This window comes from Convolutriloba macropyga, chromosome 11, assembly GCF_964194025.1.
Source record: "Convolutriloba macropyga chromosome 11, txConMacr16.3, whole genome shotgun sequence".
Taxonomy (NCBI): Eukaryota; Metazoa; Xenacoelomorpha; order Acoela; family Convolutidae; genus Convolutriloba; species Convolutriloba macropyga.
In genome coordinates this window covers 55493640-55514263 of record NC_134478.1, presented here as the reverse complement: position 1 = coordinate 55514263, position 20624 = coordinate 55493640, and the positions used below count along the sequence as shown (strand labels likewise).

Here is a 20624-nt window from a genome sequence, read left to right as displayed (position 1 = left end):
CCGCTTTTGATTTTTTTTCTTAAAAATTGGGCTAACTGTTCCTATTTTCCATGCACTAGGATAGGTTCCGTGGCGCCTAAGATTCCTCATTAACTCAAAGATAGATTTGTTCTTTTGTAAGTTCGTTTGCGCAGTTACTGAGGACAACTGAAGGCAAGTTATCTGGCCCACATGACTTTGATAGGTCTACTGACCCCAGAATTGCAACTACTGCTTCTTCCGTCACAGTAGAATTGTTCCAAAATCCATTTTTATTCAAATTATTTTTGAAGACCTTTGACAGAAATATTTATTAAAAAGAGAGGTTTTTTCAGCATCAGTTTGCTACGTTTTTGTTCCATTTAATTTGAGGCGGAACTGACGGTACCTTTCGTAAGCTTTAAAATACATGTACATGGTTTGCGAATTCCGTTAGCTGAAAAATTTTGATTCGTAGTTTTTCTGGTCTAGTTCTACGGCTTCTACTAGACTGTTTGTCGACGTTTTTATCTTGAGTCTCAATGAATCATTGTTGACTAGTGAATTCTATTTTCTTTGAAGCCTGTTAAGTTTTTTCATTAAATGTTATATCGCGGTTGTGATCCAGGTAGGCAAGTTAGATCTATGCTTACTCCGTCTTGGAGTGAATTGTTTGATCGCCTCGAATAAACAATGATGCCACTCGCTGAGTATCCGATCACAGTTGGTTGCTATCACAAGTAGGATTAAAGAGGATAAGTCTCAGATTTTCCTTCAAACCAATGTAATCGCATTTAAAGAAGCTCAAAAATCTGGGCAATTCCGTTTTCCCCTTTTTAGCAGGACTCAGGTCAAGATCTAATAATATAGGTTTTCGATCAGATATACTAAAAATTTTGAGCAAAGAGTCGTCGCATTTGACGTCGATAACTATTCTGTCATCATTAACAAAAACTTGATTAAGTTTGTTTTTACCCCAAGTAGTAAAGAAAACAACGGAAAAAAATTTTGGCAATCAAGTAGATCGACCTGTTGTTTCTCATTCAAGTCGGCCGACTCTACTGTTTTCCAATTGACAGAACGAAGATTAAAACCTTCTAAAACTATTACCTTTATCTCTCTCCACTCATCGTTGTCTAGAAAGCAGAAGAAAGAGTTGATTTCGTTAATTGTGACTCAGCATTTGTTGTTACTAGGAGGGTTATACAAGCACAGAATAAGTACCTATTCGTCATTAACAGTTATGAGCGAACCTGTAAACGCAGACGTTATTTTGTCGTTCAGATTCTTCACGTCAATTGCGAAAGAAGTACTGTTGTTCCGCACGCCATTCATTACACCTCCATGTTTGCTCAGATTTGCATTTCTTTCGCGTCTGTAAAACTGATAATTTAGCAGGAGAATTTCGCTATCGCTGATGTCAGCTGTCAACCAAGTTTCAGTTAAAACGATGATGCCATATGCAGAGGTTTCAGCTTTGACAGCAAGCCTTCTTCGACTATCTAAATTTTGGGAGGCTTCTTGTATTCAAATTTAAAATGCTAAAAGAATTTTTGTAGTCAATTTGGGCGGCATTCAAAGCTTTTCTTTCTTCACTCGTTAAAACCAGTTCTTTTAGTTTTTAACCCTGTTATTCCTATAGATAGATAAACATATATCGAAGCTCTTATGTGTACTAAACTATTAATTACCCTTTTCTTCTAATATATATGCATTTTATAACTAAGCTTATGATGACTTTTATTATTCACATATAAAAATATTCCTGCTAGTCTAGTAAATTATTTCATAGATTGTTCATACTATTTTTATGTTAGTACTCATAATCTCGATTAACCTTCTGAATTCAAGTTGTCTCTGCAATCGCTCTTTATTTACACAAGATAAAGCTAGCCTGGATTTGTTTTGCGATTCCATTTAGTAAACTTAGTAAAACTCACATATTTACGGATTCGCTCCGCGATTCCACTGTAAATTCAAAACAACGTATTCGTAACGCTAATACAATTCAATTAGCTAATCTCAGTTATAACATGGCGCAGTCAGCACTAAAGGACAGCGGCAAATCTCCACTCGGAATTCAATCCTTCTGGGAGAAAGCAACTCTGGAGCCCCCTCTTTGATGGGAGTATTGGAGGACACAACTTAAACTTGCGATTCTTGCTCGCGAAGGGATTGTAGTGGACCTTCTCTTGGCCGACCCTCCAGATCAAGTTGTTCTACCCCCCAAAACACGCTTACGAGGACACAGTTGAAAATCCTACAGCGCAATCGGAACGAGATCGACGTACCCGTAACGAACAAGCAAAGACGATGTGGAAAAATCACTGTTTACGTATTGAAGCTATAGGCGTGCTATGCGGAGACAAACCTTGGAAAATTTGCAGTCTAAACGCATCCTCATTGATGTATTTGAGTCTCGGAACAGAAGGACGACGAGTTTTCAATTCAAAAAATTCGACTGTTAATCCAGATGAAATTTCAACAAGGAATCTCTGGGACGTCTTAAGCACAACTTTCATTCAAATTCATAATATAACTTTCGATCGATACCTTTTTCTTACGCGAAAGCAACAAAAGGTGAACCAATTGAAAAACTCTACGGTCATCTCAAAGAACTTTCTGAAAATTGTGACCTGGGAGAAAAGGGAGATACCATTATCAGAGATGTTTTTTTGCAAACATGCAAAATGAAGATATTCAAATGAAGTTCCTAAAAGAAACGGTGGAACCGGATAAGGCTTTGGCAATCGCAATAAATAATAATATGGGCACCCTTAATCAACTTAAAATGAACGCAAGCAAATCCGAACTCAATTCCACAGTAAATCAAGTACTACGGATGCGCATTGCAAATACTACTCCTTATTCAAACATGAATTTTACTGCCCGGAAAAAACCTACAACTTGCCATTTTTGTGGACTGAGTTGGACTTCGGAACATTGTAATAAATGCCCAGCACGGGGAAAGAAATGCAAAAATTGTGGAATTAAAAATCATTTAGCGAAGGTTTGCCGAAAGCCCAAGGGCTCTAGTTGATATCCAGAACCTGAACCGCGGGTCAATAATGTCGAAAAAGATAATCAAAACGAATGATGTTAATCAAAATTTGGCTAACTTTGATCCTGATTTGGAATCCAACTAATCATCGGATGAAGATAACTGTGTTGCCTCCGTATCTTCAGTGGATTCTACAACTCCTATAGAAGCACTCAATCTTCCTGTGGTATTTGGAAACACGGCAACAAATGTTTTGATGGATTCGGGCAGTTTTTGCACCATAACAAATGAAACGCTGGCAAATTCAATCATTTCCCAAGACCCAAATTTGAAGTGGATACGCGAGGCGGCTCCCAAACAATTGAAAACTTTCTCTAATGAACTCATTCAAACGCTAGACATACTACAAACGTCAATCCAAAGCAACAATTGCTACGCGAATCCAATTGAAATTCAAGTAGTGACAGGTGGTCATCGCTCACTGTTGGGTAGAGATTTGTTTCTTGCCCTCGGACTTTCAATTCAACAATCTAATAATCCAAAGACAGTTAATCAGGTAGAACAAGATTAGTGTCCCATCAAAAAGCGAATTGCAACCAATTTTCCTGACTTAATCTCCAGAATTGGTAAGTCCAAATTACATACAGTTCGTTCAAAATTTCATAAAAATTATACCCCAGCACACCAAAAAGTTGGGCGTGTTCCTATAAACTTGTTACATAAAGTATCTGATGAATTGAAGAAACTCTCAGACCAAGGACATATCGAAAAGTTACAGGAGTGTTCCGATAAAACTTTATTTCTCTAATCGCAATCACGGTTCACAAGGACAAATCGGTTAAATTAGCTCTTGATTCAAAAGTCTTGAATGAACCAATCCACAAAAATAAGTATCAAATGCCGAACATAGATAGTCTTATCGATTCTATTTCACAACACATCAACGAGTCCAATCAAGGTGATAATGTTTATTTTTCAACGATTGACTTAAAATATGCGTATAGCCAACTAAAGTTGTATCCGGATACCTCTCACCATTGTAATTTTAATATCATTTGCGGTGACTGGACTGGTATGTATCGTTTTAGAACTGGGTTTTACGGTCTTACGGATATGCCGCCACAGTTTCAAAAGTCCATGGGTTGGTTTGAATAATACATATTGTTTCTTTGACGACAAAATCGTAAATAGCAAAGGTAGTAAGGAATCGCTTCTCAAATGCGTCTACAAATGCTTACCAAAACTTGACGCTGATAATCTCAGAAAAAACTTGAGAAAATGTCATTTTGCAAAACACCAGATAAACTGGCTTGGTTTTACGTTCTCCAAAAATGGTGTTATACCTATATAATCAAAAGCAGCAGCTATAGCAGAAATCAAGGCTCCAAAAACATTGAAACAACTACGGTCATTCCTAGGTAGTGTTCACCATTTAAGCAAATTTATTCCCAAATTAGCAAAAATTTGTCACCCCCCTCGGCCCTTATTAAAAAAATGAAAAATTTATTTGGACCGAAAATCACTGAACTCATTTTGAACACATTAAAACTACAATTGAAAGTGCTACCGAAAATAATCATTTTAATCCGACATTGGAAGCGCGAGTCAAATGCGATGCATCTCGTCAAGATCTAGGCGCCGCACTAGAGCAATTGGATTGTGAGGGGTGGAAAACGGTGGCTTTTGCAGCTCGTTTTCTTAATAGCAACGAAGAACGTTACAGTATTATTGAACTCGAATTGCTTGGTGTGATTTGGGCCATCGAATATTTTAAATATTATTTTTTTGAAAAAAAATTTACAGTCTTGACAGATCATAGAGCACTTATTTCACTTTTAAAATCTCATCGTTCAAATAAATCAAAAAATAGTCAATTAACACGGTGGATTGATCGTTTGTTACCCTTTGACTTTAGTATAGAACGTATTCTTGGCACTAGAATGGGATTAGTTGATTATGTTTCGCGCCAACCAAATCAGAAAGCAAAAAGCATCACTCAATATGATGAAGAGTTCATGGTAGCTACAATTTCCTGCATTCGCGACGCAATTACAACTTTATTTAATTACTTGAATAAAATTCCATTCGAAAAACAGCACAATACCAGCAAACGCAAATCATTAGTATACAAGACGCGCGTCCACTCTTGCAAATTTACTAAAAGTAACGCACATATTCTAAATGCCTCAAATAATTCACTCACTACTTCAGCAATTGTAAAAAAATTACAATTCAAAATTCATTTCAAACTTTAATTGTCACGCAAATCAGTTGCTCAAAACTAATACTGCATCCGCTCCGCAAATCCAGCCACTAAATTAAGCCACTAATCCTGATAACAAAGTAAACCATATCAAAATGTCTGCAAATGAGTCCTCTCAAATCAAACACCCATCTCCGCTAGCTCCCCGAGTGACATTCCGAAATCAATCGAGGCCGAATACGAACACAAGCACGAGCATCAACAATACTCAGACCTCTTCATTGCCAGAAAATCGAGACATTGAAGTTTCCCGGGAAGAGATTTCTGAAAACAACTTAAATCAGCTCTTCACGAAGTCCGTCCTCGCAGTCCTCACCAGCAAGGATGCTGTACTAAAGGAAATCCGGGATTGTGTACTCCAAGATGACGAGGCCAGATGCAAAGAGGTCAGTACATATATTCACTCATTCTGAAAGGACCTTCACGTGAAATCCGGCTCTCGGTGCTTCGACGAACGCGCCGGGATTCCGAATTCGATTAAAGATGCCGTACTCGAGTCGATCCACTTGACGCACCCTGGTATCTGGGGGATGGTCTCCTTATCCCAATATGCATGCTGGCCATACATGCACAGAGAAATCTTTGCTAAAACTTCTGATTGTGTCCCATGTACAGATATCGATGCCAGTACGGTTCCCGCAGACGCCTTCCTTGACAATGCTGGGTGGATCAATACCCATAGAAGTGACCTGGAAATTGAGAAAACTAATTGTCAGGCACAACAGGATGCAGGCCGCCGCTATCGTGACGCTGATAATTTTGAATTGCGTTTCATAATTCACCCGAAAATCTGCAATCCCATTCCCAGGACTGAGGCATCGTAGAATGTTAAACTTGCCCAAAAACTTCCGAACAAGAAAAGAGCGAAGAAACAGCCAGCTGGTCTGTGTGAAGTCCTTAAACCCGCATCATACGTCACCAGATCCTCTCCAAGAACATCTATCATAAACGAACCTGGACGATCACCGGTCAAAGTAATGGACAGCGATCTTGCGAAATTTGGCACTAAAGTTGAACGAGCAACAAATCTTTGGACATATGGGCAACGTCGGCCAGCACCCTATGAACAAACTACAGAAACTAAGATAGCAAAACACAGTAATGACTTGAAAAAAAAAAGAAGAGGGGAGAAGTTAAAGTCCGTAATCGTCAGCGAGACACCACGTCAGTAGTCTCTCCTGTCAATTCAAATGTCACCCGTGCCCTAACAGTTCGAAAACCTTCAAAACCTCATACGTCGTCGAACTACAGCCTCCGTGAACGAATCTAGCGAACATACACCCCATGAACAACCTGGACCCTCATTGGTACCCGCTCCTCCAGTACCAACACCTCAGGAACAACCTGGACCGTCATTGGTATCCGACACTCAAGCACAAAATGAAAGCCCAAAGCGCAAACGAACCCAATTTTACGGCCTTTCGGAGGCAGACATTTCGCCAACCAGCTCATTGGCCTCTTCTAGCTCATCAAAAACAAAGAAGCGGAGGACTAATAAGCAAGACAAGAAAAGTACAGCAACCAAAGAATCGGTAGTAGCATTAATTCAAAATGCTGAGCAATAACGAATTCCATCTCCACCGAGGCCCGATATACAGATCGGACAATTATTACCACCCGATTCCCGAATCCGATATTATGAATATGAGCAAGAGAGTAAAATGTCAGTATGAGATGCCGAGAATACAGTTTAATGAAAAACTGTTAAAACTTTACAAACCATCAAGAAAGGCTTCAATTAATTCATTTCATGTATTCGCTTTGCGAATCCAATTTAGTGTGTGTGTGTGTTTTTAATTTATTCGTTACATTTATTCTTCATTTCCACATCCATAATTCTTTCATGTATTTGCACTGCGAATCCAGTTTTAGTTGTTTTTTCCAATTTAAATTATTACATTTGCATCTCAAATCCAATACTACATTATTCAACAGCATATCCGCTGTTTGTGTGTTTAAATTTATCAATCTGTATTTGCTTTGCAAATCCATAAAATTATGCATTTTCGTTTATTCAATTTAACATTCACGGCGCTGTTCCACCTAATGATTATGTCATTAGTAATGTTTATTCTCTCACATACGTTTAATTTATTTGTATTGTTCTTAAAAAAAATAGAAAATACATATCAATTTTTCCTGTCATGGTGGAAATGTGATACCTATGGATACATAACTATATATCGGAACGCTTATGTGTTCTAAATTATTAATTGCCCTCTATTTTTAGTATCTATATCATGCATTTTATAACTAAGCTTATGATGACTTTTATTATTCACATATAAAAACATTCCCGCTAGTCTACTAAAATATTTCATAGATTGTTCATACTAATTTTATGTTAGTACTCATAATCTCGATTAACCTTCTGCATTCAAGTTGTCTCTGCAATCGCTCTTCATTTACACAAGATAAAACTAGCCTGGATTCGCTTTGCGATTCCATTTAGTAATTTCTTTGAAATTCACATATTTACGGATTTGCTCCGCAATTTCACTGTAAATTTAAGACAACGTATTTGTAACGCTAAAACAATTCAATTAGCTACTCTCAGCTATAACAGATCCTTACAGTATAGATGTTGGTTTTTAATACGGATGTCTAGTTTTACAGCTCCACAGGCTATTAGGCCACGCATTTTGAGTAGCATTGATATCTCTACCTGGATTTCTTCTTGGTTCAGACCTCTTGACAGAAAGACAGGAAATTATTAATCGACCAACATCCGTCTTTTTGCGAGAACCTTTCTCAGTTCATACGGGCTGCTCACAGTTACCAACATGATTCTAGCCGCCACCGAAATGAAATCTGCTTTCCTAACCTCCTGATGTTTTTTACATTTGTTTGATCACCAAGGAAAAGAATAAAATTATCAATTTGATTCTGCTCCGCGTTGAGCAGTTCCTCAGTTGAATTGGCGTTGGCTTCAACAATACCGCTGACGCAAACTTGATTTAAAATGACCTGAACTGGCGCCTTCCTGGTAAAACTCCGTTTTTCGAGCGCACATGAGTTCTCTGTGTAAGTTTTCTTAAAGCCTTCAGTTACAAATTTTTTCAGCTGCTCAGTCATTTTGGAGCAATTAGGTATGCTTTCTTGGACTACCTCTTGTACGTTTTCCTTGATGTGATCAATGTTTGGCAGTTAGTTGACTAGCTTACGTTTGGGCTAATAAATTGCGGAAGAGGGGAAATGACCCAATCTTTTTGTATTTCAAGTAGATTTTTACTGACAGTGTTTACATCTTCTTCCATCAACACATCAATCGTCAGATAAAAGTCCTTCGGTTGCGATTCAAGTATTTTCTCGCAGAGTGATCTACAATTGACAAATTAAAATTCCTTACAAGAAAGAAAATGAGTATTTAGTTCAACGACAAGGATTTCCCAACAAGTGTTGTAAGCTTATTAAACGTTTTCTCTTGATATGAAGTAGAACGATGGAGCTTAATCTATTTTAGGTGATAAATTATTCGGAAGGCGGGTAAAGGAAGTTGTTTTTCGCCAGCACCTACGAGACATTAAAGTATCTTCTTTAGGCGGGGTGAAAAACAAACAAACTAAAAACTGTAAACTTTGGGATCTATTCTGTCGCCCAAGTTTTTTAATGATCCCTGTTAAAAATTATGTGGTTGTCAAGCATGTTACTATGTAGTAGTAGTATTAGTAGTAGCGAAGTCTTTAACGATATACCATGGCTTTTCAACCTTAATCTCATTAGTGAGTAAGTTTGGAATGTTGGTTACAGTTCGTGCATTGGCAGAGTGTCCTCCAGGTACATAGATTGGCTTCGTTGAACTTTTCGAAGGATTTCCAAAATTGCTGTGTTATTCGTGCTTTTCTGTTTTCTTTCGTTGTTAAGTCGATATGTTTACTCAGAATGTTGTGCAGTGTTCCGTTTCGTGTCCAGAAATTATCGTCGGTCCTTTTGAGTCTGGTTTTGGGAATGTTGAAGCTGGAGTTGGAGCCTTGTCTGGTTCGTTCGTTGGTATTACGTGATATGTAGTCTGATGTTTTTATGTCATACTTGTGGTCAGTGATGGCGCAGAACAGTAGGAGACTGTGGAGTTCGAAATACATTGAGAGCTGCAATAATTTGAGTTCATTGTAATAGCATGTGCACCTGGGGGTCACGAAAAATTTATGCTCACTAAGCTGGGGGGGGGGGGGGGGGGAGAGAAACCAAATAGATCCAAACTTTCCTCAGACACCTAAGAGACAACAAAGTATCTACTTTAGGCGCTTTAGAAGAAAACAGTTTATATAAAACTCACGTTATTCGATCTCGTCGAGTTTCTCTTTACTCAATTTTTGTCGCCTTCTCTGTCTGCTGCCCTCTTATTGTTCTTCGATCTTTTTCGCTGAATGAGCTGCCGTAAGTTGTCACGGTGTTCGTGCACTATATTGAACAGGTGCGACTCCAAGTCCACTTGGGGATGCACCTGTTTGAGCTGGTGAAGAATAAGCTTATTGTTCTGCTTCCAATATGAGAGGAGATTTCTTGCGTCTATAGTTAGAATCTTTAAGTTTTTCAGGGGATGAAACAAATTTGGTGCTCCTTCTGTTTGTAGGTAAATAATGGAAGCAATTTTATCTTTGAACTGCTCAATCAAGTTGATCAGCTGGCTAGAATCACAGGCCGTGTTGTTGTTGCTCTTGTGATTGCTTTTAGAATTGCTGATCACCTATTGCCAAAGAATAATGTCTCGCTTAAAACCATTTGATCCTCGTTTAATTAAATAACTCAAATCTTTCAACTTGTTTGTTGTGGCTGTTTTAATGCTAAGTCCTGGAACAGCAAACGCAGGTTTACGATCGCTAAGAACTTGTTGAAAAAAATAAAAAATGAAAGCAAAGAAAATGTTGAATGCTTTCGAATATTGTCCAGGCAACTTGCACCAATATAGAATACCACATCAGTACCTGTCTCTAAAAATCGTTCAAGAGAACGGACACCCAAGATACCAGGATTTTCATAGTAAGCTATTTAATAAGTTGATTGCCAACCCTTGATTGTTGAGAATGTCATTATATTTAGATGAATAAATTTGGCATCTTGTCGAGCTCTTCAGCCCTCATTTGCCGTTATTAGCGCAAGATAATGACCTATTAGAGTAAATTAAGCTGATAGATTTGAGAAATCAAGCATCACGCGGTCAGAGCCGCATGGGCGATGAATCATTTTTAAATTATAATTTCAGTAGTGATGGCAGCTTTTGCAAAGAAATGGGGCGGGCGCATCAATGAAGTTCTCGTGAAGACGGGAAATTGGGGTCAATATTACGGAACTAAGCTCCAGATTGTTGCGCCAGGTTATTGTATGTTCTTCAAAAAGGACACCTTTAATAGGGTTATCAGGAAATGCAATCATAGTCTTGCAGTTGAAAAGTACGCTAATAAGAGCCTGTCAGAAAATTCATAGTACGGAAAAAGAAGGGGGAGCTTCAACAAATTCGTGCCATTGCAAAATGGATCATTTTGGGAAAAAAAGCGCGTGCACTTGGGACTGCAACTTGGGGGCTCGCAAATTTAAAATGACCAGTAAAGTCATGGGCTCAGATAGAGCCTTTATGACCAAAAACATTTGAATATTTTCCGTTTGTGCCTCCCAAGCATAGTGGGAGCATATGATTTGAATCCCCAGATTCACGTGCCATATTTTTACATAATGATTTACTCTGTAATGATACGTGCTCAGTGAGTCCTTGTTTTTGCAACATCATTAAGTTTTTGTTTAGAGCGAGCAAATGCTCTAAAGCACTTCGCAAGAGTAGAGTTGGCACCCCCAACCGTAGCCGACTTCGTTGTCGCTAAGAAACAGATTGCGGAAGGATTCAATGCTCTGCTAAATCACGGTGGACAGATAACCATGAAGGTAATTTTCTGAAAAATATTTTTAAGGCCGTGAGACAATGTTGAGCCTGTTTTATCTATATGCTATTAAATGGATTCAGTTAATGAAAGATTAAGAAAACTAAAGCTCCTAACAGCTGAAGGGATAACACTAAAACTCATATGCTACGCAAACGGTTACCAGGCTTTGAAAACTTGAACATATTTTCTAAAGCTGATTTGAGCTATCTAATCAGCTGAGACATTGCACTTCTGATTAGCCTGTATCGAAATCAGAATTGACGACGCTTCAATATAAGTGTTGTACGCACCTTCAATTGGAGTCTAAAGCATACAGGCGGAGGATTTTGAGCAAGTGTAGCAGCGTAATCGGTTCTGAAAAGCGACTCAATAAATTTTGACCATTTTGGGTAAAAAAACCCGCGGAACACCTCTTGGAAGCCGTCTTTTCTATTACAACTACTGCACCACACATTGTCTATTGGTAAAAATTTACAGCGGATTGAAGTTTTGTTACGCGTCTCAATTTTAAATGAAAAATACTGCCTTGTACTTAACTAGTTTTGCAGACAAAATATTAAGATAGTTTTGTCAGTGGAGTCAATGGAAAAGTGAACTGATAGCTAACTGTTTTCAAGCACAGTTTGTAGCAATTATATGATCGAGAACTAAAAGAATTAACTGAAATAATGACCCATATCTGTAAATACGAAAGGGAGATGTCCCGCACTTTTGTGAAAGTCCTAATAATAATAATAGTTAGTCATGTGATCTTTTTTATGCGATTTTCCGGTTGACTGATTTTCTATACCTTTTAACTTTCGTCCTCAAAAAGGGGATAAAAAGGTAACGCCCAGAGGGCATTTTAGATGGAGCCTTTCCGCTTACTAGTCTCTAAGTATCTCTTTTACAGACATAGATTCATGGTGTGAAGGGTGTTTCTTTGACACCCTCCACTCCCCCTCTCACCTTTAAAAAAAAATAAAAAAAGGGCCGTGTACACCATCCGGCATCGATGGATGTAGGTCGAAAAATAGGGTATGATGAGTAGCACTTAGTAGCCGGATGCTGCACTCCAAGCTGTTCCCCTCCCGACAGTGTAAAGACGGCCCAGTCACAAAAATAAATAACAAGTGGAGAGGAAAGCACCTATATATATATATATATATATATATATATATATATATATAGCACACATAGGGAACTAGAATGGAAGGATTAAAATAAAAATGGATCATCAAGGAATAAGCAAATGAATAAAGATAAGCAGCCAAACACTCAGTGCAGCCTTCCCTCCTCCACGACGGCGCTAATCGAAGTCTCACTGAGAACACGAGGCTTGAGGGCACGACATCCCCTCAACCAGAGAACACAGCTCCTCAGAAGTGCGAAGCTGATTTTCGTTCGGATGTAGCTTATAGTGTCGGCGTACGGCTCTCCGCGTTTTTCGCTGATCTTGGTTGCGAGTTGTTTCATAACGCGCGATGCTGAGGGACCTGGACCACCCGAACAAGCAAAAACCAGTGCATTGAAGCTGCTGTGTTCGGTTTCGCGGATTCGCTCTTCGTACTTATTTCGCTTGATGCTCTCGTGATATTTGTATGCATCTTTTATGGTCTTAGGGCAGCTCTTCGCATGAGGGTTGAAAATCTTCACATCGAAGCAAGTGCGATTAAAGCGGGAGCCCCACAGACCGTTTGCCTTGATGTCCAGTCGAGCGTCATCATCAGTGGTGGTGGAATTACTCGAGAAAATTTCTCCATCGAGCCACTGGAGTTTTGGCTCTATCTGTACATCGTGGCAAACGTCATCCATCAGGTTTGCAAACACATCTCTAATTTCGTTGTGTCGTAGGTGCGTATAACCGCCTTTGGCGCAATGGAGGGCATGGGTGAGGCTGAATTCTTTCCCGCATGGGCATATGGCTGGCGTGTTCTTCGCTTCCCAGGTGTAGCGATGTGCTATTCCATCACGGAACTCAGTCTTCGTGAGGTCAAAACCATGTTTTGACAACGGAAGCGCGTTAAGCCAGCTTGATGCTCCTTTCTCCGAGGCCAGCTGGATGGTATACTTCATTTCTGGTAGATTGTTTTCGATTCTGGATTTTTTCGAGATGATTTCACGTTGATTGTCTGCTTTCTGTCTGAGACTGATCTTGGTTTGTTCTACTTCACATTGTTGAATATTATTGAATGACGCCAATGGTCTTGAGAGTTCAACTGATTGCTCAAGATTTTTGTGAAGATCTTGTGGGAGGGCGATGTTAAGCCCACCCATTCTGAGAGGGAGAGAAAAAAGTTCTCTTTCCTCTTGGATTACTTCTTTGCCGACGATGTTCGGTATGACTCGGCCAAGCCGCTCCTCCACCTTGTCCAGAACCCCGTCCATGGAAGGTGTAGTACGCGAAAGGAAGCTCAACTTCTGTTGAACCCCCTTCGTCAAACATGCATAGGCATTCTGGGGAGAGGTGAGAGCAAATTGACCAAGTCTGTCTAAACTTTTTGTGTATTTATTTTCTGCATCTTTCAGGAAATTTTTACTGGCCTCAGAGCTTCCGATAACTGATCCCAGGATTCGAGCGCCCTGCGTGATTTCCACATTTGTGCCTGCAAACACAGTTGACGCTTGGCGCTCGCCTCCTGGCTTAATTATCAACTGACACTTCGGAGGATTGACAAGATATCCATACTTGGGACCGAGCTCAGTGAGCTTGTCGAAGAGTGCCCTGATATCTTCCAACTTACCGACGACGCTACCATCATCAGCATACCATTTTTGGGTCAAAGAGTCATTATGAAGTCTTGTTATTAGGGGTAGGATTGCGATTCCATACATTGCCATCGCAAGGGGATCGCCTTGTGTCGTACCTTCCTGAGACAGTATGGTCGACTTACCGATGTAGAGATGAGACGGGTGGCTATAGGAATTCTGTAAGGCAACATGCAAAGATGGGCATAAGGCTTTCACGTTCTCTAAAGCTGTTCGTCTATTGAGCACGTTAAAAGCGTTTTTGGCATCAATTAGAAGAATTGCTTCGTTTTTGGGATCATCAAAACTGTGGCGAAGCGAATGTATGGCATGTTCTATGCCACATTTCTGGCCCAGGCACAGTTGCATGTTTCCACCGAGGGATGTTAGATCTTGCCTGATGCAGTCGACGATTATGCGTCCGGTGATGCGACGCATTACTTCACCAATACCAATAGGTCTCACACCTGGACATTTATCCAGAGCCACTAGTCGACAACCATTGTATGCAATCAAATCATCCGGTGGTATTATGGACGTGGCAAGCCTCTTAGCAAACTTGGCAACAAACTTGCACAGGTTCGTGGAGGTTTGTCCGAAAGCAGAAAGTAGTCTACGCCAGTCATCGGCATCGAGACCTGAAGGCCCGGCACTGCCATGAGTCTTCATTGCATGCTTTCGGACGAGCCTGGCACTGATTTTGTCGAAGACAGCAGGGTGGTAAGGAAGCGTGCGTGGATGTTCGCTCTGAATGCAGTTGGGCTCCAAGGGTTGACCTTCAGGATGTTTGTCGCGTAAAATCTCGAGGACCGGTCTACTGTCTATGAGATCGTTAGGTGCGAGCACGCCGCCTTTGTGCTCATCCGAAAGAACGCGAATAGCATTACTGATCTTACCACGAGACATGAAATCGTTGAACATCTTGAGGTCAGAGTGCTGCTGTTTGTTCCTTGAATTCATTCTCATTTGGATTGCCTTCGCTTCACAGAACAGTTCTGAGAAGTTGCAGCTGTACCATGCTTGCAGTCTACGCTTGATGGTCTTACTGTTCGATCCATCGTCCGTGTTCTTTGTTCGACTGAGGGTTAGGTGCGGAAGTATCATACAGAGGGTCAGAGATATATCGGATCTATCCGTGTTTACGGCAATCGGGGAGAGGACACTGTGAAGGGCTTCGGCGAACTGTTCCCCTGTCTTGTTCTTACCGAGCGTGAAGAACGAGGGCTTCCAAGTGACGACCTCGCGGTATATTTGGCGCACTGTTACCGCGTGATGAGGCTGGAAGTGGTCCCAAAAATTATTCGGTGCTGCGGCGACGGAACGTTCGGGGGCGTGCGATGTTGCAGGATCTATGAGTGCAGTGTCGGGAACGATCAAAGCGTTGTGTGGTGCCGGCGTTGCGATTGCTGTTTCGGTGGCTGCGGTGATCTCAGAGCAGTTTTTGCAGCTGAAGTTTTCGGTCCAATCTTTCGCTGCGGCTAGACCACTGCATTTCACGTGCAAATATTTATAACATGTATGACACCAGACGCCTCCCCTACGTAGGGGACCCTTGCAGAGTGGACAATGGGTTTGATCAGCCATCAAGCTGCGGGCTAGGAGTTGGGAAGGCTGCCCCTCTCACCACAACAGCCACCCCCAATCCCCCACCCCTGCACATTGTTCACACTCAACCCAGCACGTCTCCCTAAACTGTAGCCAGCTGCTGACCAACCGCTCTCCAGTCGTTTAAGAGCAACTCTAGCAACAACAGCTAGTTTTTGTAGTTCTTACCGATTACCGTCTGGAAGTGTTCGATCGTTGCTTTATCGGTATGTGGATGCTTATGCAAGTTGAAATTTCATTGTATTTTCGATTTAATTTCCCCGTGCTTTCATGTCATTAGGATATTTTAACCGACTCAAACTTAAGAAGATTTTAGAATGTTTTAACGTTAAAATGTTTTAATGGATATTCTGATGTCCCATTTGAGTTTGAGGTCTTTTTTTCATACAAGTTTGCCTTACAACTTTGATTTATAATACGCACTGATATAATTTAAATCGTGCATGTCTACTACAAGGAATTAAGCAAAACATTACTGACTCGATTCTGATACAAAATAATAAGATATTTGTTTTACTGGAAAGATTTTTTGCGACCGTGTTTAGAAGAGACATTTGAGAACCGGTATGATACAATTGAGCGTAGAGCACTATTATGTCAAGGAATCCTGAAGTATCACGTAGCTACTATTAGAGACATCTGAGATTTTCTGCGTTCCAAACGGATGTAACCTAATATTTTGCCTGTTCGTGTTGCGACAAACTGATTCTTTTTGTAATATCAAAACACGTTGATTTTTTAATACACTTAACTAAGTCAATGTTTTTAATTGCTCCCAAACAAAATTGTAGCAATTATATTAGTCCTGTGGTCTTTCTTTAATGCGATTTTTTACTTGACCGATTTTTCGTCTGATCCATTTAGCTATCGTCCTCAAAAACGGGATAAACAGGTAGCGCTCGGAGGGGATTAAGTGGTCGAGCAGCTCTCTTAGAGCCTTACGCTTTACTAGTCCCCCCCCCCCCATCACGACCACCCGACGTTTCCGTCCACCCTCCTTCCCCCATAGCTTTGCTCCCCACCCATCGCTTAACCCCCCACTCCGCTCACATCCCCTCTAGTGCTCGCATCCCTAAGACCCAGGTGGCTGCTACCGAAGCCAACCGCGCGCCGGTCGTTTTTCAGCAATTCGCCCGACTTACGTTAGTCGGTTATGTTTTGAAAATTCGGAAGTGCTGAAAAGAATTAGTTTGTATCAATACGAACAGAAAAAAAACGAGGTAACCTTGTCCATAGTTTCGATGTTCTTCAGCTCCATTACTTAAGCAGTTGATTGACTTATTCTTTTTTAGCTTCGTGGAAATTAGTGCAAATAAATCAGATTTCTTTGTACTTGTGACTTTGCTGCCAGGTTCTCATAAGAGAAGTGAAATTATAAGAATATTTGTTGGTAAAATTTGCAATAAAAGGAATACGTATTTCAGTCGTTTACACCAATCAATTCTACCCATGAAACATTGGATTCGGGGAAGAAATGCCCATCGAAAAGCAACCCTAGTTAATTTTAGATTGGAAATAACCCCCAAAGAAAAATAACGCCACGGAAATAAATCCACTCTTGACTGTTTAAGAGCTGCCAATTTAGCGTGTTTGGTCGTGACTCGTGGGCCATGGTCATGACGTAGTGGCCCGTGGGATTTGATATGAAACTATCACATGCGAGCAAATTATCACGACTGAAATTCTGGTGTAAAATCAGGGGTTATTTCATAGAATTAAGTTTTTTTTCTTGGGGGTTTATTTCCTCCGCATTGTATTCGAAGCTCGAAGCCATTGTAATTGAAGCTGGACAAATTTTTGGTCTTACAAAAAAACAAATTAATCAAAACTAAATCATACGTTCTTGGTCTCCCTTGAGTTATCGAAAATCTTAACGCGGTGTATTTACATTCAAAATTAAATTCTTTATATAAAACTAAACGCTACGTATCGTGTACTACGTATCGTGAGCATGCAAATTGAAAAGAGCCCGTTCCTTGACCTCTTGGATAAAAACAGTAAGATGTTAATCTACCTAAGAATGTCCGAGTTTGATCAAGGCTTATCTTAATTATGATCTTCTACTTTTGTGCCTCTCCTGTAGATATTATTTGCTAACCTCTTTAGTAAGTGCTATTATAAAACAATGGTTTGCTTTATAATTGAAAATTCTAACTTCGCTGCATAACCTGATAACGGCCAATAAGGGAAAAGATTTATAAAACCTTTGCCAACGTACGTGACAGCCTATTTTTGTTTTTAATATATGAATATAGCCAACAAACTGCACCATCTGCAAACCAGAAGAAATGAGTCGTTTCCATTATAGCCCGTTCGAAACTATAGGTCATAAAATAAACTGATTTTTCTCAAACTTAAGTATTGATGCGATTAGTTAAAGGCAGTTTATAAACATAGCTTTTTAATCAACATAAAGCAATGTTTTTTTAATTACGTATACAAACAAAAATAAGTTAATTACAAATAGACAAAAATGATGCATAAAAAATGTGACCATAAAAGAGATGATTATGCATTCATAATGTTTATAAAACATCAATACATCAGATATTTTAATAGCCGCCGGCAGTCTCTCAACGGCTATTATTTAGGCGCTCTCCTTTTTACAATTCAAAGAATTTGAGTTGTATTGGGCGCTGTTTTTTTAAGATTTCATATTTTCATGATTTCTGAAGTCAAATTGGAGTAGTGATTTTGGCCACGCCGAAAAAGGAAGTGGAGCAAAAAAGCGAGTGGTCTGGCGGCGTAAAATTTTTTCGCTCTAATTTTAAAGTAGAGTGAGAAAACTGTTTGAACAAAAAATTTGCTTTTCAATTTCAGTTTGAACTAAAATTTGCTTTTCAATTGCAATTTCAATTTGAGTTTTACTGTTTTTTTTTTCCAATTTTTTGGATCGGATTTTTTTTCTGAATGGTTTTCCCAATCCATTCATAGTTCATTCTTGGCCTAATTTCTTTGATTGAAACTAATTTCCATTTCTCGTTATTGGTTTTTGTTCACATGCGGCATTTTGACATTGATTTTCTGTTTTTTTTTAAGTTTTTTATCTGATCTTTCAAAATTTTTCGAATTGTACGTCAGGACTTGTCCTCCTATGTTTTTTAATTCGCTTTACCTTTTGATCACGTTTTTCGTTTTACATAAGTCACGATTTTCACGTATTACTTCTGAATTACTTCACTCCAGTAAATGAATTTTAATTTCTTTTACGCGTTGAATTACTCAACCTAGTGAATACGTTCAATGCCAAAAAATCAAAATCAAGGAAGACGGGATAGACCTATGAAGTCTGATCATTTAGTCATTGAGAATTAGGTTATCAAAGTTCATTAGCGTGTCTGCTAGCTGACATTGGTATTAAGTTTTTTATTTTACAGTTTAGGAGCTAAATTAAGTATAGCTTTAGAATCCAATTGAAACTGCTCGCCAAATTAGAACAATTTTTGACGCTGAAAAAAAAAACAGAAAAATATTTGGTCAATTTGGTTCCGTTTTGGCTTTTTCTGTTTCAATCCCAATGTGCATCAAGCGCGTATTCTTGAAATTATTATCAAGTGTGTTAAACCTCTGCATAGTTTTTCAGCTGTTTCATTGTTCTATGGAAGTTTTTGATCTCAATAATGAGGTTTCATTTCAAACGGTTTCATTTCAAAAGGTTGCATTTTTTAATGTCGCAATTGTGTTTTTGGAAACTACAAATCTTTAATGAGCTCGGTGCCAAACAAGTTTTTATTAGATTCTTGATTGAGGCTGAAAAGTTTTTGGGATCTATTCTGCCCCCCCCCAGTGTTTTTTACGCCCCCAATTACAAATTATATGTTACATGTTGTAATATAGCCCGTTACTATGTAAAAAAAGAGCACGTGTTTTTTTGGTAACTTGTAAAAACAATTTCGATAAAGCGGTCTTCCATTCAAGTTCACTATGCAAGTCCAGTTACTTTTTGTGTGAACGCTCGTTTTTAAAAGATGGGCTCTACAAGGGTTGAAGGGTTAGAATGAGGATCGGATTTATAATCATTTGGTGTTTGTTGAAAAGAGAAATTGATCTGTTCTTTTAATTTTTAATAAATAAATGTAAAAATCAGTAACTCTGCTCAATGTTTAGACCAAATTTACGTTTCAGTGCATAATCTGCAAAAAGAAGGTCACTGTTAAAAAGGGTTTCAAATTGCGTCGGAGAATACTTTAGTTTGGTATGTTTACCATGATTACGTTTTATGACCACTAAGTGGGGAGGGAGCTATAATGGGAAAAGGGAGCTAAGAATTAGAGCCAAGCGGGAGCTTAGCCGAATGAGAAACACTTAGAATCAACGCCGAATTCTTAAATTTGATTGGCTAAATAATCTGTTAGGATTAAATTAAAATACAACAAATGTAAGAAATGGCGAGTTAATTAGTTGTCATCGCTTGATTATTCAAGGTGTTTGGTCGGGTTGCGCTCCACTCAGCCTCTCCGTGACCGCAACCCCGGAATAGGTTGCGACCACAGATATAGACCTTCGTTACGCTTTTTTGTAAGGATTTTTAAGTTTTGATTATTGAATTCAAGATCAACCAATCAGAGCACGTTAAATCTTCGGCTTCGAATCTCATATTTTCTGGCATTCTGATCTACGCCCGTTCGGTTCTACCGGCGTCCTTTTGGGAAAACACCCAAAGACAGTTGATTGAAGATAAGATTGAGAGTCTAATTCCACTAATAGATCACTCAAACTGCAGTTGGTTGTGTTTCAGAGAGCGGTCCAGAACTTGTTGATAGCCGGAGAAATATCGGTCATATTTTTCACAGCCGAAGTGATCGGACGACGAAGTCTAGTCGGCTACAACCCCATGGGTGACCCTCTACGAGAAATCAAGCCCCCTCCAGGCATGGCCGTTCCCCTTCCAGAAATTGTCCAGTATTTGGAATTGAGCACTATGTACGAAAATGGGCTGTATCATTTTGGTCCTGCGAAGAATTACTAGAAAACTGCCTAAATTGTATTATTAGTCCAACTTACACTTTATAATGCACTACAGGAGAATAAGAAAGACTTGAGTTGTAGTTCTATTTGGCTGTAATTGGTGACTATTGTTGTACTAATGAATGACTGAATGGATTCACGTGACAAGATTATAATTAATACTAATGGAAAAACTGCTCGTTTTTTATAGTTCGAGAACGAAAATGCTTCAACTGAAGCTGTATAC

The 20624-nt window shown here is 39.4% G+C and overlaps 2 protein-coding genes across 5 annotated transcripts in view; one reads left to right on the top strand and one right to left on the bottom strand.

Annotated features, from left to right (window-relative positions):
* LOC142349407 (uncharacterized) overlaps positions 1 to 20624 on the bottom strand; it is a 192965-nt gene that overhangs the window by 49032 nt on the left and 123309 nt on the right. For 2 of the 4 annotated variants that reach the window (XM_075400937.1, XM_075400940.1), the window contains exon 1: positions 10210 to 10221. The exons of the other annotated variants lie outside the window; for them this stretch is intronic. The gene's annotated coding sequence lies outside the window, so the exon portion shown is untranslated. Of the gene's footprint in view, positions 1 to 10209; positions 10222 to 20624 lie in introns of those variants that run through there. 4 annotated transcript variants of the gene reach the window in all.
* LOC142349409 (uncharacterized) lies at positions 10402 to 20571 on the top strand. Its single transcript, XM_075400946.1, has 3 exons — positions 10402 to 10536; positions 10963 to 11099; positions 20169 to 20571. The coding sequence occupies exons 1-3, from the start codon at positions 10431 to 10433 to the stop codon at positions 20397 to 20399; spliced, it is 474 nt and encodes a 157-aa protein (XP_075257061.1). The 5' UTR covers positions 10402 to 10430; the 3' UTR covers positions 20400 to 20571.